The sequence below is a fragment of the Calidris pugnax genome, unplaced genomic scaffold (genome assembly GCF_001431845.1).
Source record: "Calidris pugnax isolate Ruff unplaced genomic scaffold, ASM143184v1 scaffold212, whole genome shotgun sequence".
Lineage (NCBI taxonomy): Eukaryota > Metazoa > Chordata > Aves > Charadriiformes > Scolopacidae > Calidris > Calidris pugnax.
This window is the reverse complement of record NW_015091012.1, coordinates 963,852-989,342: the sequence shown is the minus strand read 5'-3', so window position 1 is coordinate 989,342 and position 25,491 is coordinate 963,852. Positions and strand designations below refer to the sequence as shown.

The following is a 25,491-nucleotide window of genomic DNA, read 5'->3' as shown; positions in this document are numbered from 1 at the left end:
AAAGTCAGGGGATGGCATCTCAAAGCTGCACAAAAGGCTCTTATCAAGTGAAAAAAAACTGAGATGGCTGGAGAGTTGTGACCCAGTGGTAAAAAGTTTAACAAGCCAGGTTCAGGCTCCAGTTTCTTTACAATGCCATTTACAGATTTGTATAAGCTGATGCTCGCTGGATGTAAAGAGAGGGAAGAATAAATCATATTGTGAAAAGGGTGAAAAGAGATTCAGTTACAAGTGCTGTTACTGAGGGTATGGTGTTTTTCACTTAAGCGTTCGAGATGATGTCAGAAAGTCTAAGGAACAGCGTGGCAGAATTTGCTATGAGGGATTCTGCTGTGGTCCACCAGTTTTTGACATCACGTGAGTTTGAAGAGACAGGTCCTCTGTACCTCCCTGAATTTCCTTAAGTATGAGATCTTCAAGCTCTTATTCCTCTAACCCTCATCTGCAAGGATGCAGGGCAACAAAGATGGTGAGGGGTCTGGAGCAACCTTCTCACTCTCTTCAACTCCCTGAAAGGAGGGTGTAGAGAGGTGGGGGTCGGTCTCTTCTCCCAAGTCACAGGCCATGGGACAAGAGGAAATGGCCTCAAGTTGCGCCAGGGGAGGGAGGTTCAGGCTGGATATTAGGAAAAATTTTTTCACTGAAAGGGTTCTCAGCCATTGGAATGGGCTGCCCAGGGAGGGGGTTGAGGCTCCATCCCTGGAGGTGTTCAAAAGACGGGTTGATGTAGTGCTGGCAGGTATGGTTTAGTGATGATGCTCCTTGTTTGTTGTGTGGGTGTCTATTTTTGTCAGTCAGGTTGACGGTTGGACAAGATGATCTTTGAGGTCCCTTCCAACCTAGAAGATTCTGTGATTCTGTGATACAGCCATCACTACAGGAACTCTTCTCACTCTCAGCTTCTCTAGAAAGGTCCTTGATGTTGCTCCTTGGATTAAAGGAACGCTGCAAACACATGGCAGGGCAGCAGTCCCCAGCCCAGTCTCCCTCTGTGTGAAACCACCAGACTATTACACACAGAGCTTTTTCATTTGAGGATCTGCAAGGAACGAGAAACTCACTGAACATCAGCTGCTTTCATGCAGAATCAGCAACTCAGGATGGCACAGGTGGGCAAGAGAAAATTAATTATGTTGATTTGTTCAACTCTATTGAAGCAAGTGGGTGTCTATTTTTGTCAGTCAGGTTGACGGTTGGACAAGATGATCTTTGAGGTCCCTTCCAACCTAGAAGATTCTGTGATTCTGTGATACAGCCATCACTACAGGAACTCTTCTCACTCTCAGCTTCTCTAGAAAGGTCCTTGATGTTGCTCCTTGGATTAAACCATCACTACAGGAACTCTTCTCACTCTCAGGAAGGACCTCTCTAGAAAGGTCCTTGATGTTGCTCCTTGGAACGCTGCAAACACATGGCAGGGCAGCACTCCATGGCCCAGTCTCCCTCTGTGTAAAACCACCAGACTATTACAGACAGAGCTTTTTGATTTGAGGATCTGCAAGGAATGAGAAACTCACTGACAGTATGAGATCTTCAAGCTCTTATTCCTCTACCCCTCATCTGCAATGTTGGCTCCAGTGCCATCCTTGCCAATAGGATATTCATGCAGAATCAGCAACTCAGGATGGCACGGATGGGGAAGAGAAAATTAAATATGTTGACTTTGTTCGACTCTATTGAAGCATTTGCACAGGGAGTATCTGATTTGGTGGAATCCAACCCAATGTATGTTAAGACGGTATCCAGTGGTGGCTTCTGAAAACTGACAGCCATTCTAAAAGTATTTCAGCAGAACTGAAGAATTTTCAGACACTTGGCAAAAAGAAGGGTGAGCAGGGTAGAAGGTTACCCTTGTCTCTAAGAGAGGATGTTGATGGCTTTATCAGCCAGAAGCCTCCAACCCCGTGTGCCCAAGACACAGACACACGCACCCGAATCCCAACTTCATCCAACACATTTTTTAAAAAAAATGGAATTCAAGGCACGCTAATCCACCTTTCTGCACTAAGGGCACTTATAGAATAAAACCACAAGCATCTGGAGCTTCACCTTCCTTGCTTCTATAAAGCAGCCTTACGCAATCTCTGCGACAATGTATTTCTCCACATTATTTCCAAGAGAGAGAGCACATTATGCATTAAGAGGAAGAAGGCTAAGAGGGTTTTTCCAAGGTTCTTTCTGTTCTTTTCCAGTCTTGGCAAGGCTACAGCATTAACTGCCATTTTTATCTCCCACCCTGCTGAGATAAACTTTTAATCTTTTAACGTGAAAAAAAACCAAGAGAACTAATTACTTCCTGATTAAGGGCATTTGAATGGATTTTTTTTGTATTAAAAGATTAATTACATAAAATAACTGAAGACTGTGCTTTTACTATTTTCAGACATTCTGAGGAGACACTGAAACAATCATGAAAATTTCAAAACCTCAGAAAGCAGAATTCTAAGCAGGTTTCTGCAGCCATTGCTTAAGGTCCAGAGTTGCAGCCTGAACTCACCTCAAAAGATTGATGTTGATACATAGTCTGACTGGATTTCTTACAGAAGACTGTTACTTTTTGGAAATGTTACTGAAATCCTATAAATCTGAGCTGATACAAGTGAATCCAACGCCTTTTGGTTGTCATTTTCAATATAGTTCATTAAGGATTTTTTTAAGTAACTTCATACACTGGCTGAATTTCCCATACGTTATAAGAAGATGGATCTTAATGTAATTATTTGAGAAAAACGGAAATATTTCAAACACAGGAATCTTATAATGTTATATAGGGCACACTTAGGGGTCTGGAAGCTAAAAATGTACATTGAGATTGAACACAGTTTTCTGTGGTATCACACACAAGCTTTACTCATGCTCTGGAAGAGCAATAGCTTCTCGGACTGTAGCAATTGCTTTCTGCTTTTTATCTCTGGAGAAAAATAGAGCTGGATTTATTTTGCTGTTTTTAAATCAGGATGAGAGGTTCTGAGGATTTTCTGTCAGATGACATCAGCGGAGTACATGAATTTTACAGAATGCTTCAAGTATTTGTTACATAATTCTCATTATAATGTCATTCCTGGTTCAGAAAAGCCACTTCTGATTGGAATAAAATCCAATTATTTTTATTATGTCAGAATTTCTGTGATGAATTTATCTAATATGTGTTAACACTCCTGGGAATGTGTATTTGCAAATGGTAGTTCTCAGTTTAGGATTTTTGACTTCCATAAGATTTGTTTTTTCCCTATTTAGTTCCATTTTATTACTGTAGAATTAGGAAACAGTTTCCCAGCAAAACAAACCACTGTTATTTTAAGAGCGTTGATAAACTTTTCATGGCAGACAGAACTGCATGATATTTGTGGTAATGGGCATCACCAGCCAAAGCAGACTTTGAAAGAATAGAATGGTGAACTATGTATCTTAATAAACCTAACCAGTGAATGACATCAAACATGAAAACAATCTTGGATCGATATTTAAAAAAAAAAAAGTGCTTCAAAATTAAGCAGTTTGAGACCAACTGCATATCTCAGCACAAATTCTAATACAGCATTCAAGAATATTCTACATTCAATGAAAATTGGAATACTGAAGACCATCCAGGGAGAGAGTAATGAAGTAATGAACTGTTCTCAAGTTCTTTGAAGGTCTTAGTCTCGCAAATATATTCAGCTTAGACTAGGTATGAAGAGACAGGATTGCATCTACCTTAAAACACAATTGCTTTTTTTAAAATAAAAAATCAGGCTGCTGAAAGAGAAAGCTTACCTTTTACATACCCTAGTTACTGTGCTCATTTGGAGCAAGAACCTCAGATTCAACACCTAGTCAATGCATAATGGATTCAACCTAAATCTGTGACTCCTGGGCTTCTCCCTCATGGAGCTTGTGCTATTCTAAAAATCAAACGATGATTTTTCAAATTCTTTTTCAATGGATGAAGCAGAAAGAGAAACAACTCTGTGGCTTATTGTTAAAGTACTCATTTACACATAGACCACAGTTTTAATGACCAATTCAGAATTTTGTATTTATCAGTTACTGGGGAAAAAAGGCATAGATAGTTGTTATTATTATTATTATTATATAAACAAATAGTAGTCTCTTTTAAAAATTATTATCTATTCTTTAAAGAATGACTGTAAATTTGGCTTAAAAATAAGCAATAATTCAACTGTAATCATTTACACTCAGCAGAATATTCTGAATAGTGAAGTGAATGAAGATTACTGTCGAGCCCTGAGGGCTTCTTGTGGAGGAGCACAGTGGATTTCTAGATGGTGACTCCGAAGAGTTGATCCCTCAGCAAGTTTTACATATGATCACTAGTTTAGTTCCATACTCTGAAAGTCTAAATAAACCTATTATTTGTACTTGAGACCTTCAGAATTAGTTATTTGGGGTCAACAACTGGTAGGGTGTCTTCTCTCTAAGAGGTGTTACTGGACTGAGAAATTAGGGGGGAAATCATCTCAACTTTCCTCATATCTTCCTGAAGAAAGATCTGAGCATATCTGGCAAAGCAGGGGAAGCAGAGAATTACCATTTACCTGAAGAAAGTATGGTGCTCCACACAAACCTTCCACAACCTTTTAGCAGCCCGGTGACGTGGCAGTTTGAACCCAATAGTGCTCTCAAACTGTTCCAGCTGGAAAGAACACACAAATAAATTAACCCATTTCCTTAATCCAGCTATTAACTCCCAGGCAGAGTTCAGATAGTTCCATTACTGTAACGAGCTGTAATTCTCTCATAAAACATCTTAAGATACAAAAAAAAAAAAATTAAAATAATAAAACATCAGAATTTCCAGCCTTTTAATAAAATTATACTTGGCAGGCTAGTCATGATGGGTAATAATCACATTATCACTTCCTAGCTGTACTAATGACTCTTAGGAGAAATCCAGTAATACTTTAGTGTTCCTTGCTGATTTTCTGACTAGCTGCCCAACGTATTTATTTTTAAATTCCATGAAATAATTGTACTGCAGGTTTTGCTGCATGCTTTCCTTGGATTTAATAAAAGTCCAAAATCCATACTGCAGTGTTAAGCTCACCTGATCTGTTTCACTATATAATAGCATCTTAGCAAAAATATTACATCTATGCACCATCCCTGAGTGCAAGAACAATACGTGTGTGTTCCAAAACTTACAAAACTACGATGTTTTTATTGTATTGTTGGTATTTAGACTTCTCTTGTGGTTTTATTGATTGACACAGTAAAAGCTACCTTAAACATTTTAAAGTATAATTTGAAAAAGCATTACAGCAGCTGACATTTTGGAGTTTTTTTGCAAAATTTCCAGTTATGTATTCAAATTGTAACCCCCACTCCTTCAGGAACTCCCACAAACTTATAATGGGATCTGAAAAGAAAGTTGTCTTCGCTATTTCCATAGCAGCTAAAAGAAAGAGTTATAACGTCCTACAGGACAACTCAAGCCTTTGGTTACACCCATACAACTAAATGTTGACATTTAGTGAACAATTACACCCAAAGAGGAAGAGAAGCTGGCTCTCCCCCAGGACTGCAAGACAGTAAGAACATGGCCAGTGTTAACCAGCTTTCCTTGTTAAAAAAAAGTTACAGGTTGCTATCTATTAACAAAGGAAAATAGATTTTCTTCTTGATTTGCATTTACTCATCAAGACAAGTGTCTAATACCATCAGTAGAACCTGAAGAGGAAAATAAAAGTTCTGCTCAAATCCAACATAAGCCTGAGGAGGCATCTGGGAAAAAAATTAGGATCTTCTCTTGTTGCTGGATAGAAATGATCTCACAAAAGACAGAAGACAGAACGGTACTACTCACTTCTGCTGGCCTGACTTTGATGTAGAAATTACTTCGCTTATAGGAGATCTTCAGAATTTTTGGCCAAGCGAAGCGGTTGATCCGGAGTCTATCTTTGTAAATGAGCAGTCCATTAGCACACACACCCAGCATGATATCCACACCTTCAGAATCCTATCATGTACAAGACAATTTCATAAAAATCAGTTTAACAACATTCCAAACAAGTAATTACCACTGGCATACCTTGAGGGAATAATGCAACTGGGACTTGTTTCATATTCAAACCTGAAAGACCCTGACAATGAGATTCTTAAAGCAGAAATAGCCAAGTATATTAATTTTATAGGAAAGGCTTTGGACTACAAATACTGGCTTTGGCAGTTATATGTCAGTGCATATGCCCCAGTTCTTCCAATATTCTGGCAGCAGGGACTGAGTCAACAACTTGGAAGCAAGGAGAGGTATGGTGGGTGTGCTACCAATAATTTCAACAACTGTTAAAAGAAGAAAAATTAAAACCAGGCCTTTCCAAATTAAAATAGCCAGTGGAAATCTGAACAAGTTGGTGATCTTTTATAATCAGTAATAAAATTAAAATAGCCAGTGGAAATCTGAACAAATTGGTGATCATGGTGACCTTTTACAGTCAGTAATGTTACTATTTCAGTAAAGATATAGGAAGTAATGGATAGTTGGCTGAAAAATACAATTATTTCCCAGCGCTGGCTGGCTGGGTTTCTTATTATTCTCTTCCACTGACATTTGATGCAAGTTTTACAGGCTACAAAATCAATCCCTTACTGCTAGGGCTTTGATACACTCTAAAGCACAATCTCATGTCCTCCCCCAACAGGTCAACTACATCAAGTGCCAACAGTGTCATTAAAAAGTGGCTTCACTGGCCCAACTACCAGCTGCAAGCGGATCCTGGCAAACAGCGGTTCTAATGCTTGCAGTTACTTCACTACAGCAAAAGAAAGCTCCAATAAAACCCTAAAAAAATTTAAGTTCCTTAAAATACTACAGACTGAGTGAATTGCCATGCTGCACTTGTATTAAAAAATTAATATATGTTACATAGTTAATGTACATGAACAAAAATTTTAAGTCGCCATGCTGCACTTGTATTAAAAAATTAATAAATGTTACACAGTTAATGTACATGAACAAAAATTTAAGTATATTTCTTTCCAGTGCTTCTAACAGAACACAGGAAAAAGTCTATGGAAAATTGCATAAACAAGTGCATATTTTTTCTATATGAAATAGAATTAAACAATGCTTCTCCAGAACTTAAAAGTCTTGGTTTTCTTTTCTAAACATAGCACTGACATGCTTATAATGCATTAATTTTCCTAATGATTTGAGATTCTGGATTTATGTGAGGAAATGGGAGAGGGTTGGTTAGTTGGTTTTCTGGGTTTTTAACGAAAAAAAAAAAATATCCTACTAGAAATGCAAATTTGATTTGACCTACCCAGAGGAGTGGTGATCCAAAACCCACCCTCCCCCAAGACCTCCTTCCCCCTCTGTTTTTAACTCTCATGGTATTTCAAAAGTAATTACATATTCTTTTAGGCTTTACTTTATGGCCCCACGTGTCCTTGGCAGCAAAAATACGACATTCAAAATGTATTTACCCTCTCTTATGTATAAAATATTATTTCTGAGCTGCACATATGTCTATGCATTAAATAAACTTAGATTTCAAATAAATTCTAAGGATGTTAGAGCTGTAAAGCGAGTAATTATTGTTACCAAGAGATAAAAGTTTTATATTTAAAAAATGATTTTTTTTAAGGTATAAAGTTTGTATAATTATCTATATATAGTCTGTTCTTTAATACTAAACATGCCTATCCTAAAACAAAACAAACCCAAACCAATCCCCAATACCTTGGCATGATGTAAATCCACTCCATACATGGAGAGTCTCTTAGCATTTTCTAGGAACTGGGAATCCGCCTGTGCTGGAGTCAAGCCCCTAAAACCATTGAATAAGCCTTGAGTTTATTGACAAAATAACTGAGAATCAAAATTGAGTAGAATCCTGGAATTCAGACACATAAAAAAAGCTCAGTTTGGAAAGTATCAATAGCATTTTTGCACTAAAGGAAAGCGTTCTTTCAGAGCATGGTATATTCCAATTCAGACACATAAAAAAAGCTCAGTTTGGCAAGTATCAATAGCATTTTTGACTATTTTATATATTTTGACTATTTAGTAGAGACTGACATTTTCATTCTTTCAAAATATTCTACCTGTATGTTGCTTAAACTAATTCATATGCACAGATAAAATTATTTTCTCCAAAAGTTCTCATCTGAGATCTTTGTGAAGCTACTACTTTCAAACTGAAATTTTTTAAACACATGAAAGTAAGAGGTTCTAGTTATAGAGCAAAAGATTTCCAATGTAATAATAGCTTCAGCTTTGCAGTTTTACGCATATCCTTAAGAGAACTGACATAAAGGTGACACGAGGGTTTAATTTAATCCCACCGTATCTGACACACCTGTGTGTTTTGTGCAGCTCAGCTACTTTCTCTTCCATTTCTTGGGTCTGATTGGGTGCAAACTGGAATTGGCTGATATAGTCCCCGCGGTGCTCCTCGGGGTCGTGGTCCCCCAGCTCTGCCTGCAGCGTGTAGGAGCCCAGCAGGGCGTGAGTCACGAAGGAACACGGCAGGCGACCAGAAGCAATGTCCTGACGAAGCTGTAGGCACAAGAAATATCTGCAAGACAAAGGAAAGGGGGGGAAAAAACAAACAAGCAAAAAATCAGAATAGAGACGGTGTCACCAATGGCAAGTTTATAAGAGATATGGAAGAACCTCTTGATGTGCTCACAGAATCTAGACTGGTTTGGGTTGGAAGGGACCTTAAAGATCATCCAGTTCCAACTCCCCTGCCCTGGGCAGCGACACCTGGACAGGATCATATAAGATTTAAAATTAGTCAATGCATTACTAATTTGTCATACCTTATATTATTTGAGCATTATTGCCACACAGTAAATTTCACTTCCATTTTTAAGAGGCAATACTACTTTCATAAATAACCCAAAGAGCACGAAAAATTCTGATTTCCAATACGAATGAATGAAAAACTGTATCTAGTTTGTAACAAAAGCTGACTTCGGACCTCCTTCATTTCACCTTCCAGCTCACAGGTATCTAAGTTTTACAAATAAAAACCCTATGCATTTCCTTTGAAATTTCCCTTCGGTTTTCAGATTCTAAATTTTATATCCCTTGCAGTTCTTGAAATAAACATGTCATGTGATCCTGTTTAGTACTGAACCCGTAATTGCCTCCCTTAAACCAACAGGAAGTTTTATGGTTCTATTTAATGCATATGTATAAAACTCTGTTTCCACCAACGTAGCATAGATTATTGTTGAATTACCCTTGGATCCCGTGAGCTTCACCTCTTACTATCAACACCCTCATTTGCTATATAATAAACCACTGACTTCTTTCAAATATGATCATTGGCATATTACCTCCCACCCCAATCACATCCCCACTTGTCATTAAATTCTTCTTTCTCAGGTTTCTTCCTGAAGGTTTCAGTCCCACCCCAATCACATCCCCACTTGTCATTACATTCTTCTTTCTCGGGTTTCTTCCTGAAGAAGAAACCCAAGACTTTGCCTTTTCAAACCCATTCCAAAAAGCAGTTGATACAAGAATATCTGTGGTGTTCTACAGCAACAGCCAAACCTGTTATGGCATCCAGAAACTGAAGAAGAAATTTTATATGGCCTTCAAATTAGACTAACAGTAATTTTGAAGTTTAGAATTAGGAAGTAGCCATACCTAGTGATATCTTCAGTCAACTGCGAAGGATCAGGAGGATAAAACTTCACGTTAAAGGTGAATATCCAGGGTAAACCTGAACATGGGAAATGTCTGTTAATCTCAAACAAGTTGAAACAAGCAAAGAAAGAACCTTATTGAAAATTTTAGGCAGTCATATTCATCTTAGATCACTGAAATCTTGAAGAAAGTGATTTTTCTTTCTTTTCTGTCTTCTTTCCCCTTTTTACAGTATATTAGTAAGAAGCAGAGATTATTTCCATTCTCAGGTAGTAACTCATATACATACAGTGAAAGATCAGCATGTTAAAAATTATTTTCAAAGGAAGTTTTACAATAAGTTATGTAAATATCAGAATAAGCTTTTGAAATGAAAATCACTGTAATATATTAACGCTTTCAAGATATTCTGCATTCAAAGACAATCACACTGAATTTGTGTTTATTTGCAACTCCAACCCCTGCTTCAACCAACTGTTTGAGAGACCGTACAATAACTATGAACATGAGATGTCAAAATGAGCTCTGCATTGCATACAAAGATAATATGTAAATTATTCATATTCATACAGAATGCATGGAAGACAAAAAATATTAACCATTCCTTCTTTAAAATATTTTTTCTGAAATTATAGCTTTAGCAACCATAATAGCAATGACATTTTCTGTTTAAATTCTCATATGTTAGAATTGTTAACACCAAATTCACTGTTTAAGGAAACATATGCTTAAATCTAGATTAATAATTTGATAAAGCATAAATTATTGCCTTTTTCCATAGCTCTAGTTCTAAATAAATTTTTAAGATTTGAAAGCTGAAGTCACTCATCAATAATTAAAATATATTCTCAGAGTGATACTCTACCAGTATTGTAGCACTATGGGGAAGAGGAATATGTTCATCAGAAAGTGTTAATAACTTGACAAGATGGAGAACTTTTCAAACAGATTTTATTAAGTACAACGCAGACATATGGATGTAATAGAAAATCCCGAAACAGGAGCCCAGGAAAATAATTTAATCCTTTTGTTTCACATGCTGCTTGAAAGCAAATGCAGTTAAACTTTACCACATCTGGCCAAACATAATAAAATGGAGGTCCACTAAAAATCATGAAGAAAGATAAGAAAATAAATCAAAATATTATCAGAAGAATTAAGTAGCCATTTTTGTCTTTCTTTTGCCCCTTCTAACATAAATATTGTGGTAAAAGACTTAGCAAAAATAATCTTTGGTAAAAAAAGGTAATCATTTTATAATGCTTGATAATGATAAATTTTGGACAGCAAACATTTTTAAAAAAACCTGTCCTCTGCAGATAAATCATGCTTTGAAAAAATGTGCATTTTAACAATAACAACAAAAAGACTGACATGCTATTTCCAACATGACGCCAGAAAGGACTGCTGACATTTTTGTTTAAGGTTATTTTCTTCAAAAAACCTTATTTTAAAATGTCACAGCTGTTAAAGGTGAAGAGGTGCTTTGCGTCAAAATTTCTAATGTCTTTCAATATTTCAAAAATCATTTCAGCTTTTCAGACATGGCTATTCATTGGAGCACTTCAATTTCTGCTTAAATGGGAACCTCCTTCTCCACCTGGCTGCTAAGTCACCAGTTCCTTTTGAAAGCTCAGGGTTTTAGTGTATCTTCACATAAATGATAAGTTTGTTTACGAAATAAGGCAGGACTCCTTAAATGAGAAATCCAAGGTATCAGCTGGACAGCCAGTACTGAATCAGGTAAAATGTGCCTCATTACATCACCTACCGGAACCCAGTGCAAGGCAGAATCAAGACAAAAATACTTTAAAAATGTCTAAAACTCATTAATACAGGTGAGTCCATTAGACCTGCCCCACAGAAAAGGACCTGGGGGTGCTGGTGGCCTGTGGGCTGAACAGGAGCCAGCAGTGTGCCCAGGTGGCCAAGGCGGCCACCAGCATCCTGGACTGTGTCAGGAACAGCGTGGGCAGTAGGACTCGGGAGGTGATCGTCACCCTGTGCTGGGCCCTGGGGAGGCCCCACCTCGAGGGCTCTGTCCAGTTTTGGGGCCCTCACCACAAAAAAGACATTGAGGGGCTGGAGCGGGTCCAGAGAAGGGCAACGGAGCTGGTGAGGGGTCTGGAGCACAAGTCTTGTGAGGAGCGGCTGAGGGAGCTGGGGGTGTTCAGCCTGGAGAAAAGGAGGCCGAGGGGAGACCTTCTCGCTCTCTCCAACTCCCTGAAAGGAGGGTGTAGCCAGGGGGGGTCGGTCTCTGCTCCCAAGGAACTGGCGATGGGACAAGAGGAAATGGCCTCAAGTTGCACCAGGGGAGGTTCAGGTTGGATATTAGGAAAGATGTTGACACTGAACGGGTTATTGCACATTGGAATGGTCTGCCCAGGGCAGTGGTTGAGGCACCATCCCTGGAGGTATTTAGAAGCCGGGTTGACATAGTGCTTAGAGACATGGGTTAGTGATGGTTTTTATCAGAGTTAGGTTGATGGTTGGACAAGACGATCTTAAAGGTTCCTTCCAGCCCAGACAATTCCATGATTCTATGACTGAAGGAAGAAACAGGGCCCAGGGCTGCTCTTGCCAGGGGGCTGGTTGAGCCGCAGCACGGGCAAAGGAACAGCAGTTCTGGAAACTGAGAGGGATTTGGCTTTTCTAGCTCAAGTGACGATTTCTCTTTTCCTTCCTCTTTCTGTTTCCCCAACCCTTGAGGCAGGGGATGGAGCACGTTCCCTGCCCCAGACCCCGGGACTCCCAAGGAACACTCCGCGTGACGCTGAGCCCGCACTTGTCGGAACAGAGGGTCGCAGCCCCGTCTCACAGGCACCATTGTGATGTGGTTCTGGAGATAAAAGGCAGCGCCAAGGAGCGGGTCAGTGTGAAGCCTCGGAGGACGCTCGCTCGTCCTCAGCTCCAGCAGAAGCTTCACCCTGGGATTGGAGAGTCGGAGCCATTCCTCACCCTACCGGAATCGGCAACAGATTAGAGACTTCTTCTGCCTTCACTGCCTTGCCCGCGGGCATGGTAAATACCAACTTGGGTTATTGCTGCAAAGAACTGAAGTTTCTCTAAGGCAGAGTTAACTCATCTGGGATTGACAGAGCTGTAGGAAACCCTACAACGGCCACCAACACCAGAATTTATCAGCTGGGGTAGCTCTGCCGTTCCATCAAGGGGGTTTATTTCTACCCGGCGGGGACAGGCAGGGGTTTAACTTCATTCCCCCTGGGGGAAGTTGAGCAGAGGTGGGGATGCCGCCCGTCTTGCTAAGATGAGCTGATGTCTGGCCTCTCTCCTCAAGGAGACCAAGACCGCGACCCGTTCACGGAAACGGGAGTTGGAGGCCAATCTCCGGGCTGCCTGGCGGGAGCTGGAGTCTCTGTACCGAGAGGCACTGAGGTGAGGGAACCTGCTTGGTGATCCTCATGGAGAAGCTCTGGGCGGTTCTTGCCGTGGGGATGAGAAACCTCTCTGACAGAGGTCATAAAAGCCAAGGCTCTGGGAATCAAAGAACCATACAAGGGTGCTAACCCCGCATGGGGTTTGTGCCTTGGCTGGCACAAATTCCTGCCTCTGCTGGCCACAGAGCCTTGGGCTGCTGGTGGACACACTTTGGGGTGAACGTCGGCACCGACTGTCAAGAATGTGCACTTTGAGGAAGCAATGAACAGCTTTAAAAGGCCTTTCAAGGCCACACAAGTGCCTTCAATAAAGCAAGAGATGCAAGCGGCTTGCTGCCCGTGTTTTAATCTAACGATTTTGGGGCTATATCCCTTCAGTGTGATCACAGATGGGAGAAAGCGAGAACATCGGGACTCTGAAGGACGGAAAGTGGAAAAGCTCACGCTGCGCCTGCAGACCTCTGAGAGTGGCTCTTCGTGGACCACTACAGAGAAGGGGACTTCTGGGAGCCCAAAATCAGCAGAGAGGAAGCGCAAATTCCCTGAAGTGGACGCGCAATCAGGGGGCTTTTCTTCCATTTCTGAGGAGGAGGAAGGGCAGGAGCTATTTGTACCACCCACCCTGTCCTTTGAGGACCACCTCTCCTACGACCAGCCCCAGAAAAAGAAGAAAGTCGACCATCCCTCTCTGTCGGCTGGGGAGGAAGACCAATGGCACAGCCCCTGCTTGCTGTGCCACCCCAGCCCCAACAGCTCCTGCGCAAGTCACCAAAGCCCCAGCCCCAGGCGCACGAGTGAGAAAAGGGCAGCGCAGGAGCCACCAGAGGCTCCTCAGCCAAAGAGGGTAAGGTTTGGAAGGGTCTGCAAGTCGGGTGGGATCTGCTGCTCTCGCTCCTCTGCCCCCTGCGGCTTCTTAATGTTCCCCCTGGAGCTGCTGGCTCTGTAAAACCTTGACTGATGAATCTTTTTGCTCCACTCTTGAAACACTTGCCTCTTCACAAAGTCTTTGCTAATCTTAGCAGCCTTTTATGATGCCTCCTATCCATGTTACGGGTATGGGACCTACATGCACATCCTCTCCTTCCAGATCCTTTTGGAAGTTGACATCCAGCTCCCAGACAGCCCCCTGCCACCCATCCAGGCCAGCTGCAGCCCTCTTCCCACTGTTGAGGACATCATCGCCTCCCAGAACATCACAGGTATGGTGGGCTGGCCAACTGGTCTCCAATGGGATGTAGCCATCCTTTGCGGGAGGGACTGGATCAGGGCTGGGTTCCCACCTTTCTGTGGGGTCCGGTGTCCCGCCTCCCGGTGCCCACAGCCTGGCTTTCAGCCAGGTGGTGGCTTCTCTCCCATGTGCTCTTGCAGAAATGAGATTTGCTCCGTTCCCTTCTTACTCCAAGTCTTCCACTTTACAGCACTGGCCTCAGCAGTTGAGGACACCGAAGAGGGCTTTGGAGGCCGCCGGCGGTATTCAAAGACGCCGGTGTTTGCAGGCTCCAGATCCGTCCAAAGGGTCCCAAAGACGATGACGCAAAGCATCCCAGACCTCAAAAACAACATTGGTGGTAAGTACCTTACCCCAAACACTGGAAATAGTGGGGAATGGAGCCTTCTGCAGGCACCTGACCTCTTGACGAGACTGGTGCCTGACGACCCACCAGAGCTATGGCACCCATGGTGCCTTTCTCCTTCCCCTCCTCTTGGGCACTGCCTGCATCCAAGCAATGTTTCCCTTTGGCCTCCTACAGGTCAAGTGGCCAAAACCATCTTTCTGGACACTCTGCCTACGGCCCCTCGGGACGCAGGAAGGAGACCAGAGATGGCACATAGTGGAGGAGCTCTTCTGCCACAGAAGACCGTGTAAGTGTTGCTCGAGGAGTGCTTGCTGTTCAGGGCCTCTTCTCCTCTGGACTCCTCCCAGCACTCCCCTCAAGCTCCACATCCTTCCTCACAGCAACACACACTGTGTCCCTGAGAGGTCCTTTCCCAGGGAATCCTCTACCTGGAATAGCCTCTGTCTTGCTGGGAAGCCTGGAGGCCCTGGGCTCTTCTGGTTCCATGTGGTCTCAGCCACATCGCTCTTAACAAACGTGGCTTGTACCTGAAGAATTGCATCCAACCCCAGCGAATCCTTTCCTGAAATGGCTGTCCCCTCTCTCTTGCAGAACACCACCAGTCCTGGGCACAGCTCCCAAAAGCCACCCTGATGGCAGCGAGAAGGGGGGCGGCGATGGGCGCAGCACCCGCAGGGGCTGTCCTGTCCCATTCTTGGGCAGGACCACCTTCAACTCCTCGTTCCCTGAGCCCAAGAAACCAACAGGGAAGAGTAAGTACAAACCACACAATGTCCTCTCCCTCACCTGCTCCTTCACCAACGCTCCAACCTGCTGCTTCTCCCGGCTCGGCAGCAGGGGGGATGTTGGTGGCCTCTCTCCTCTCCCCAAGGAGACGCAGCCAAAGGCTGCTCAAAGGCCTACGCCTGCCGGGCCTCTGCTTGGCCAGGGCTGCAGCTTGGAATCGCTCTCTGCTCCCCTCCTCTCTGCCTCCTGCTTTCAGGGCAGGGGATTGGGGTCCATTTCTCTTTTCTTTTCTTTGCTCTCTTGCAGAAACCGCGCCCTTGATGGCCAGGGCTATTCAAGATTACAAAAAGAGGATTTCTAGGAGATAAGGTTGTAGGCAAGACCTGGGACTTTCTCTCTCACACAATGTCAAGTCTTGGCACCGGTGGAGAGTGGAAGATCCCGGGACTATTTACTATTTATTCTCTTATATACTTATGTACTCTTATATACTTATATACTATTTATTCTCTTAATAAATTAGACTGTGTTTTTCGTTGATACTGTGGTCATCATCACTCTCGCCCTCATCCAAGGCACATCCCCCCCAACAGCAGTGCTGGGGGCAGTACCCACACCCGACGTGCGGCTCTAGCATCACCTCAGGGGCACTTGAACAGCGCCCAAGATTGGTCTCGGGCCTCAGCCCGACCCTTTGCTCAAGGCTCCTCTGGGGCCTCAACACGATGCCAGGCTCCCCTTCCCTCCCCTCTCCCCCTGCCCCAAGGACAGAGGGCAAATGAAGGGTGGCACAGCGCTCAGCAGAAGAGAACACATTGTCACCTCATGAAAAATACAGCACAAGTAAATACAGCAAAACTGCCCCAGCAAGGAGCCCTTACTTTACACCACAACACACGCTGAAATGCTGCACGGGAACATGAAAGCACCTGGGGCTGGAACAAAGTAACAGCACAGCAGAGGCTGAGAACATTTCTCCAAGACCTTCTAAAGGTGGCATGAAAAGACCGAACAAACACCAGAGACGGGTTCAGAACGGCTACAAAAAAGACAAGATACAAGATCTTGAGCAGGTCCAGAGAAGGGCAACGGAGCTGGTGAGGGGTCTGGAGCACAAGTCTGGTGAGGAGCAGCTGAGGGAGCTGGGGGTGTTCAGCCTGGAGAAAAGGAGGCTGAGGGGAGACCTTATTGCTCTCTCCAACTCCCTGAAAGGAGGGTGTAGCCAGGGGGGGTCGGTCTCTTCTCCCGAGGAACAGGCCATGGGACAAGAGGAAATGGCTTCAAGCTGCACCAGGGGAGGTTCAGATTGGATATTAGGAACAATTTTGACATTGAAAGGGTTATTGCACATCGGAATGGGCTGCCCAGGGCAGTGGTTGAGGCACCATCCCTGGAGGTATTTAGAAGCCGGGTTGACATAGTGCTTAGAGACATGGGTTAGTGATGGTTTTTATCAGAGTTAGGTTGATGGTTGGACTAGATGATCTTAAAGGTTCCTTCCAACCCAGACAATTCTATGACTCTATGTAGCATGAACAAACAGAATAAAAACTGGGATTAGTCCACTTCCATCATTTATCTCCGAGGAAATTAGAATTGTCTAATGAAAAGCTGCTGATACTGAGTAAGCCAAACTGATGAAGAGAAGTAATTGGGCCAAGACCCCTATGCAAAAGTGTTTAGGGAGGGCTGTCACGGTAACAGGGCTGTGGGATGGGGAGAGATGCATGAACTGAAGCAATCATCTAGTTTTCCTGGAATGAAGCAACGTTTCCTGGTCTGAAGCAGTTTTTCCTGGTCTAAAATGGCAGTTCAAATAGTCACAGCTGAATTCCTGCTAACCTAGTTCTCTTTCTTGTCAGCATTTCTACTTCTAGAAAATGCTGTAGCCAGGAGACCTACACAGCGTTTGAAGAAAAATATAAATAAATCTATACTGTTTATAGAAAGCTAAAAAAACCATAAATCCACAGAATGTAGACTATGTGAAAAATGTCAATGTCTACTCATAGTAATTCCCATAGCTAATACATAGAAAAAATGTTGTATTTGGCTTTCTGGTAAATATTTTCTGGACAGTTGGTGACCTTATATTTTGCCCAATTACTGAAAGCACATTTATCCCCTGAATATAGACTAACAAGTACGTTACAATGCACACAGTCTATATTTATACTTCTCACTACAACATAGTGTTTATAGTCACATAATGGGGGCATACAAACATAATTGTCTTCACACAATAATGCACACTATTGCTGGCACTTTGAATTGGCGCCCAAGGCAAAAAGAAATAAATAAATCTGATATTTAAAATGATATTTAGCATTCTGTCCCTGATAAGGCTCTCTGTTTTGATGGTTAATGATATGGGCTATAGAAATGTCAACATTTTTTCTAGCCAGCTTGTTACCTCAAAAATGCTTCTGTGGCAAATTTAGGCACATTCTTAGAGAAAAAGAATGCAATATGACTAACCAGCTAGCAGCATACAATTAACGTGATTCATCCCATTCAAACTGGAAAACCAGTGAGGGTTGTGTTTTTTTCCAGTAAGGGCTTTTTCTGGCTTTTACTGATGATACCTCCCTGTTTCAGCTAACTGTTTTTGGGTACTGTGCAACTAGGACAGATGCACTGCTCACAGACAGATGCAAAAAAAGCCCTGTAAAATTAAGAAAATTACTTCTTCTTTGATTTTGCTTGTTACCTTCAAGAAAATTAAAGAAATAGGATCTCTATCCAGTCCACATTTTCAAAAATACACACAAAAACACCCCAGAGTCCAGCCAGCCCTAGATGGACTAAGAAGACAAACTCAGATCTCCAAAATGCAAAATCATTCTTTATCATTAGCAGATGTACTCCTTCTGCAAGACAACCCTTCCCTTATTTCTTTTATATTATTTCTCTGCTTATTCTCTTCACGAACTGAAAGCTAGACTCTAGTGCAATTAACTTAGGTCAAAATCAGATACAATTTTTACAGGTATGTATTTAATTACATAAAAGAGATGGATATAAAATAAAGTAACTACTACATTTTGATGCCTGAGCTTAACTGTGGTTTGTTAGCATTAAAATCAGACAGAACATTTAAAATGCATGCCTATTCCTTAATTAATTTTAACTTCCCTTAGCACTTCAAATTTCTTATATATTTTAGTGTGCTGTGTTGTGTTGCACAATTCTGAACTCGTGCTATATTATTCTCACATAACTGAATTTATGAATTTATCACCATTTGGTCTAGTGTGTAATTTGAAAATGTACTTATTTAACCATATCATTACCCTTCCATATCATCCTCTTTCCTGAGGACTTCAGATGCTTAGACTGCATTGCAGAATATACCATAGAGCCAATGCCAAAATTCCATTTCAATTCCACAGCATTCCCAGAATTACCTTTTTGGCTACGTATGCCTCTAACACGAGGCCAATATCCCATTTGGCTGGTTTTATGTTTCCAAATCTGAATGACTGGGTGCCCATAAACAAAGGATGCTGAAAGGAGTCTTCCACATGAATAAGGAGCAAGGTTTAAATTTATAGCCCAAGATACACCACTAACTGAAATGACAGCATTCCCAGAATTACCTTTTTGGCTACGTATGCCTCTAACACGAGGCCAATATCCCATTTGGCTGGTTTTATGTTTCCAAATCTGAATGACTGGGTGCCCATAAACAAAGGATGCTGAAAGGGGTCCTCCAACATGAATAAGGAGCAAGGTTTAAACTTGTAGCCCAAGTTACACCACTAACTGAAATTGTACTATTTCACCTGTTCAAATCCACTTCCACAGAGGATTTCCTTCAACTCCCTCAATTATTGAAGTGAATAAAGTAACAAGCAAATTAGGTTTTCTGTATTCTCTCCTTCAGTTGATCACTCCTTTTAGAAAAGAAAGTAACTTTTTCCATTACCACACCCATTACATTTTTTGATGCCAGTGGCCATAGCTTCATTCAACCCTCGACTGCTGAAATTTAGTATCTACATAAAACACAACTCATACCATTTACATCCCATGGAAAAAAAACAGACACTTGCATAGGCTGATTTGGTTCCTCTCTCAGGCACCCACTCAACTCCTGAAAATGCCTGTTCCTCCCGAAAACAAGTGCAGTTACCTTAGGCAGACACATTAGATCAGCACTCAACTCCTGAAAATGCCTGTTCCTCCCGAACAGTGCAGTTCCTCCCGAAAACAAGTGCAGTTAACTTGGGCAGACACATTAGATCATCCCATGGAAAAAAAACAGACACTTGCATAGGCTGATTTGGTTCCTCTCTCAGGCACCCACTCAACTCCTGAAAATGCCTGTTCCTCCCGAAAACAAGTGCAGTTACCTTAGGCAGACACATTAGATCAGATTAATCATATTCCAGGTACAGTGATGAGCTTCTAGAAGCTGTCTGGCTAAAAAAGTGTGTCTCCTGACAATTTCACAGCTAACTTCAATAGCAAAACCAATTAAAAGTATCCTTTATTAGGTGAGAATGCACAGAAAAACACCCGTACACCACTGTTTCTTGGAAGAAAAAAAGGCAGGATATGAGATAGAGAAGTTCCTCTATTTTATCATAGAATTTTATTTTTGTAATAAAAATACTAATCACGCTGCAGACTAGAAATAAGTTTAACTGAAATGACATTACCTTAAATTTAAGCAACTATTTCACATAGCATGGAAATTAAGGATCTATTTGGAAAAGTATAAATTATATCCAGATTAAAACCAGGATATATCCCAAAAATAGTTTCAAAACTTGTGAGAAGGTCCGTAACTCAGTTTCATATACTTCAGTTACACAAACAACAAGAGCAAATAATCGGGCTTCCCAAAACTGATGGTTTACATATTCCCATCTCTAATCTTTACCCATAATATAACTGTGAGTATTTAAATTGCAGCCAAAAGTTTGGTCTTCAGCTGCAATTAGCTACGTTGAAACCAAGTTGATGCAGTTTACTCATTCAACCCTGTTACACTGAGAATGAGAGTAATGAAAGTACAGACAAAATGCAGTGAAACACCATGTGTTCTGTACAAACTTCACGCACAACATCTCACAGGGCTGAATCACCAAATTAAATTTTAAATGAGTGTGAACCACCACACTCTGGTGGGATTTTACCAGTCTAAGGTCAGTTGCTATTGCTTGTACCATCATTCTATCCAGGCCGAAATTCTCCATTTTACAAAAGCCTGAATCCACATCATATGTCACAATTTTCAAGAAGATAGTGGCAGAAGTGTAATTACCCACCTGTCCTTGATTGAATGAATGACAGTTTTTAACCGTAATTTTTTAACAGTGGATGTCCAATTACACGAGTTAAAAAAACCTCCAAGAATTAATTTTCCTGGAGAGATCAGGCTGGCTGAAAGCAAACAAGCTTTTTGCCTTCTTCATAGGCATGAGAAGCGAGCCAGTAATTTGTGGATCAAGTTCATTAGGTCTCGTTTGCTTATACAAGAGGAAGTTAGATCACAAAAATAGTTTCCAAGGAAGCTTCTGTAACTTCCATTTCTTTACTGAAAATATCAACCACAGATTCCTAGTAAGTGATTTCATCAATTGGGAAAGGTAAAAAGAAAACAGAATCAACACCACGGTTTTTTGGGGGAAAATGTGAGTGTTGCCTTAAAAGAGGAAAGTAACAATAGGAAAGAAACCATCTCTTTATCACTGTAAATAAATAACACATTTCTGTTCTTAATTACAAGTGCTCCCACTGATTCAACATCCTCCAAAAAAGCCCAGTCAGTTTCTTAAGTAACTTCAATTCTTGTTGTGTGGGACATGTAGACATGTAAATCTTAGCATCATCATCACCTCCTCCCCACTTACATTTACTATCAGGCACCAACAAAAAAAAGTTTCTATCAAAAATAAAACAACAACAAACCCTGGGATTGGCCCCAAATGAGTAAAGCAATGAGAAGAACTGCAGTAAGGGCAAGGGCTGTCTGCTTATTTTGCGACGTGTAGACTCAGGAAGAGCATCTCAGCTCCTAAACTTGCTCTCCATTCACTCCCCTATCTACTACAAAAGCCACCTTGGCCAGTGAAGAGCTTTGACAGGGCTTTATGCAAACAGAGTAAAATAAATTACTCATTGTCTAATGAGTATAGGAAGCAGAAAGACTTTTCACCCAGATTTAGTTTAAAAAACACTGTAGAGAGATGTTCCAAGATTATGCTCCCTATTCCATTTCCATTCTAGAAATGATGGACACATCGAAAAAGCCAATGCTGGACTGATCAGTATTGAAGAATATACATTTTCTGTATGACACATTGATTCTCTTTTCATAGTTTCATATTCTTTTGGTGAATCTTTGCAGTTAGGCATTCCCATAGCAACAATCATGACCAGCTTTGCAAGAGGACATTCCCCATCCCATAAGCCAAATATCAGCATAAAGCTGAAAAACATCTACAGTTTCAGGATGAAAAAAGATCAACTATTAGTCACATACAACAGAGGAGAATCTGGGGGCAGAAACCAGTATAATGACTAACTCCTACAGCACAGGGCTGAGTGATTCCTTCTCTTCTTTCTGCACAGTGGACATACACAGAAGCTTTAGCTTTCTGTTCTAAGGCTGAATACATCATTATCAGATACACAGTATTTTAGTGCTAAGGCTGAATACATCATTATCAGATACACAATATTTTGTGTATCTGATAATGCAAGTATACAATTTAGTCAAGATTCAGGCTACTAAGTTTATGAAGACTATTTCTGTAAGGAAATAAAAGCAGCATAACATTTGAATACAGAAGTACTTACCTCGAATTTGTCTTTTAATTTCCTTTGAAGAATCTAGCCAGTTCTGAAAAAAGAAAAACCAAAACCAGCATTTAAAATCACTGCAGACTGAAGATTGGTGAAGTAATTTCATAGAGTGCAGTTACAGTTTGTATTGTTCAGACATCTGCTCTATTTTAAAATAATTCCGAGGACAGTAAGATTAAACTTTTTTCCTAATATCTAATCCAGATCTCCTCTCTTTTAGTTTAAAATGATTACCCCTCATCCTACTGCTACACTTCCTGACAAAAAAGTCCCTCTCCAGCTCTCCCATAGACTCCCTTCAGATACTGGAAGGCTGCTATAAGGTCCACCAGCATGCCAGCAGGACTTTCAAAAACAGACCTGTGCAAAGTAGGGAAAAATTAGCAACTGAGTTAGAATGATAGAACTTCCTGGGTTGGAAGGGGCCTTTCAGATCCCATCACTAACCCATGTCCCTCAGTACCATGTCTGCTCAGCTTTTAAATCCTTCCAGGGATGGTGACTCCACCACTGCCCTGGGCACTTCCCTGACTTGTAAGGTCAAGGCCAACATTTCCCCAAACCACTGCACATATTTGCAGCTTTTAAGTCACAGGGGACCTCTGTGCCAGCACAAATTCTGCTACAGGCATATCTCTACCAATGTTTGTTGCCTAATTTAGCCAAATAGTGGATAACGGTGACTCTATGGTACCAAACTCCAGATGCAACAACTGTTTTCCAATACCATATCCCTTGGACTTTGTGACAGGCTTTTCTATCCAAAGTCAAATTTATTTCCAGGAGACAAAACATGCCAGGCTACAGTTTTATGGGTCTGTATGGATCAGGAGGATGTGGAACTATATGTTTTCGCACTACTGGAAATCCTTAATGTAGATCACCTCTGTTGCTAAAGGATGAGGCTTCTATGAGTACGACCCAAACTACTAAATTCCCTATTATAAATGACCTTGATCAAAGTCGATTTCATCACAAATGCAGCACGTATATATTAGACAAATACTGATTAGAAAATAAATGCAAAACCCCTTTCTTATTATTTTTATAGATGTAATTTTAAAAAAAAAGAGAATAATTTCACATTTCTCGCTTTAAGAAGTCTGCTCATGGCTACTATAATTGCTGCAAAGGAAGAGTTTGAGGAATGCAAACATTCCTCAAAAAAATCTGGATACCATTTATTCTGCTTGAGTCAGAAAAATTGCTTTCTAGTGGAAGAGCCTTGACATGAAAAGGCCTTGGAGGACAACGGTAGACTTCAAATAGTTTTAACTGAGACTCACTTCAGCTACAATCATCATCCTAGGCTTTCAGTTTGGGCATGAATTCCATTCCAAAATCATACACAGCCATTTCTTCCAATTACAGAGATAACTACAAGTAGCTTAAACATTTAAATACTAGATGAAGTATAGTATAGACTATAGCATGGTGTAATGACAGCAGAAAACTAGGAATCATGACTATATGTTACTCTCAGTGCTTTTTCTTTAATCATTATGAAGTAAGAGAAAAGAACACACAATACAGAATAAGCTGCAAGATGAGGAGAATAATCCTTTCTTTACAGAAGTTACACGGTTCATTTTCTGATTTTCCAAACCTGGAGTAAGTGTATTGGGAGCAGACTTTGCCACTAACTTTCTTTCACTAGTGCTCTGTCATATAAAATCAAATGCTTATATTCCATTTATGTGTACAATTACAGGGGTTTTGTTGCATCTGTGACTTTTGTTATGGATAAGACAAACACTATTGAAAGAATCTACCCTGAAATAGACCTCTTAATGCAGAACAGACAGGTCTGTCTTTCGAAACAAAAGACAAAGTGTATACACGCTACTTTGCCCCAGGAGGCAGAAATCTATTGGTTTAATTTGTGAATGGTAAGGTTATAGATGAGACAAAGTAAGGAATTGTCTAAGAGCAACAAAGTGTTCTCTACCAGTACAGAAGGATTTTGTACAAATCCAGAAAAGCAGCATTTCCAGCTGGTGCCCAGAACATAAGTGTTAGAAAGCTCCTGCTCTTCTGCAGGCCAATTACAGTGTCAATGAGGCCTTCATGAATTTTTGAGGGTGTAATGCAATGGAATAACTAACTAAACTTCAGACCAAACTGCAAAACAACAAAAGAAATCATTAATGAGTAATTTGACCTAAATAGTTTTAAAATGTGTATTATAGCTAACAAAAATGGGTCTGATTGGAAGACATAGCTTCTCTCCCAGCTGCACAGAACAGCCATAGAGGGAAGTTAATGGGACTCCTCCTCTGATGGTACCCCAACGGGGCATTAGGGAGCAGCGCTAATTGAGAAGGGCCTGGCATTCAGCTCCCACACCCCACAGCTGCCGTCCAGTTCAACAGCTGGCTCATAAATGGGTGGCTGTGATTACTGTGCAAGAATGAGAAAAACACATCATTCTGTACTTAGTAGCGACCGGCCTGGAGGTCAGAGGTTTCTGGTGTCTTAATCTGAAGAGGTAACAGTCATAACAGGAGAAAAAATGCATCAGAAAAAAGTGGTACTGAGATGAAAAAAGAATTCAAACTTACTACAGAGGGCAACAAAAGAGAAGGCCCTAAACTCAGTAAAAGTTCCAAGTCCCCAACCTTTTTTTGCAGCTATTGCTGAAGAAAACTGATCAGCCCCCTACGCTTCCATCTATTAATTAAATCAAAAAATAAGATGCTAATTTTTCATTTTTTTTTTTAAAGAATGAAAAAAAAAATTGAGACACTTAAAAATCCTAAGACAGAAGCATTCATTAAAACCGTACCACAAATATTTACAATACTGGAAACAATTTAAATGATCTTCATCCATGTACTATAAAAAAACCCTTTGATAACAAAAATGAGTGCTCCAGTCTTACAGAACACATCCTGTGTAGCTATACAATTTCAAGCTTACAGCAAATATAAAATATTCAAGTAAAAATACATCGAGCCCCTTTTACATATGGAGATCTTTAATACAGAGGGATTGAGTATTTTGCTCAATGCTGCATAGAAAGCCTCGCGGCAAAGCAAATAAGTCTAGGAAACAACTGTATTTGAATGGAAGTTGTGAGAAACTCAGATTTATTCAGACCATTAAATTAGAGTTCATTTCAAACACAACAGTGAGATGAGAAAGATGACAGAAACAAAGCTTCTAGACTAAGTATAGTGTTTATGTAATGATGTTTCCTGCTACAAATACAGAGATTATAAGACATTTTTTCCACTTCAATTTGTAATTGCAAATACAGGCATAAATACAGGTTGGGCGGAGAATGGCTGAAGAGCAGCCCTAAGAAGGACTTGGGAGTGGTCGTGGATGAGAAGTTCAACATGAGCCAGAAATATGCACTGGCAGC

At 41.0% G+C, this 25,491-nt stretch overlaps 1 protein-coding gene across 2 annotated transcripts in view; it reads right to left on the bottom strand.

Annotated features, from left to right (window-relative positions):
- LOC106895973 (band 4.1-like protein 2) overlaps positions 1 to 25,491 on the bottom strand; it is a 96,647-nt gene that overhangs the window by 15,131 nt on the left and 56,025 nt on the right. For both annotated transcript variants that reach the window (XM_014955654.1, XM_014955655.1), the window contains exons 5-10: positions 22,119 to 22,161; positions 9,608 to 9,683; positions 8,304 to 8,522; positions 7,685 to 7,772; positions 5,807 to 5,959; positions 4,539 to 4,636 (exon numbers count right to left, since the gene is read on the bottom strand). In XM_014955654.1, coding sequence (XP_014811140.1) covers positions 4,539 to 4,636; positions 5,807 to 5,959; positions 7,685 to 7,772; positions 8,304 to 8,522; positions 9,608 to 9,683; positions 22,119 to 22,161 — 677 coding nt within the window. The remainder of the gene's footprint in view (positions 1 to 4,538; positions 4,637 to 5,806; positions 5,960 to 7,684; positions 7,773 to 8,303; positions 8,523 to 9,607; positions 9,684 to 22,118; positions 22,162 to 25,491) is intronic.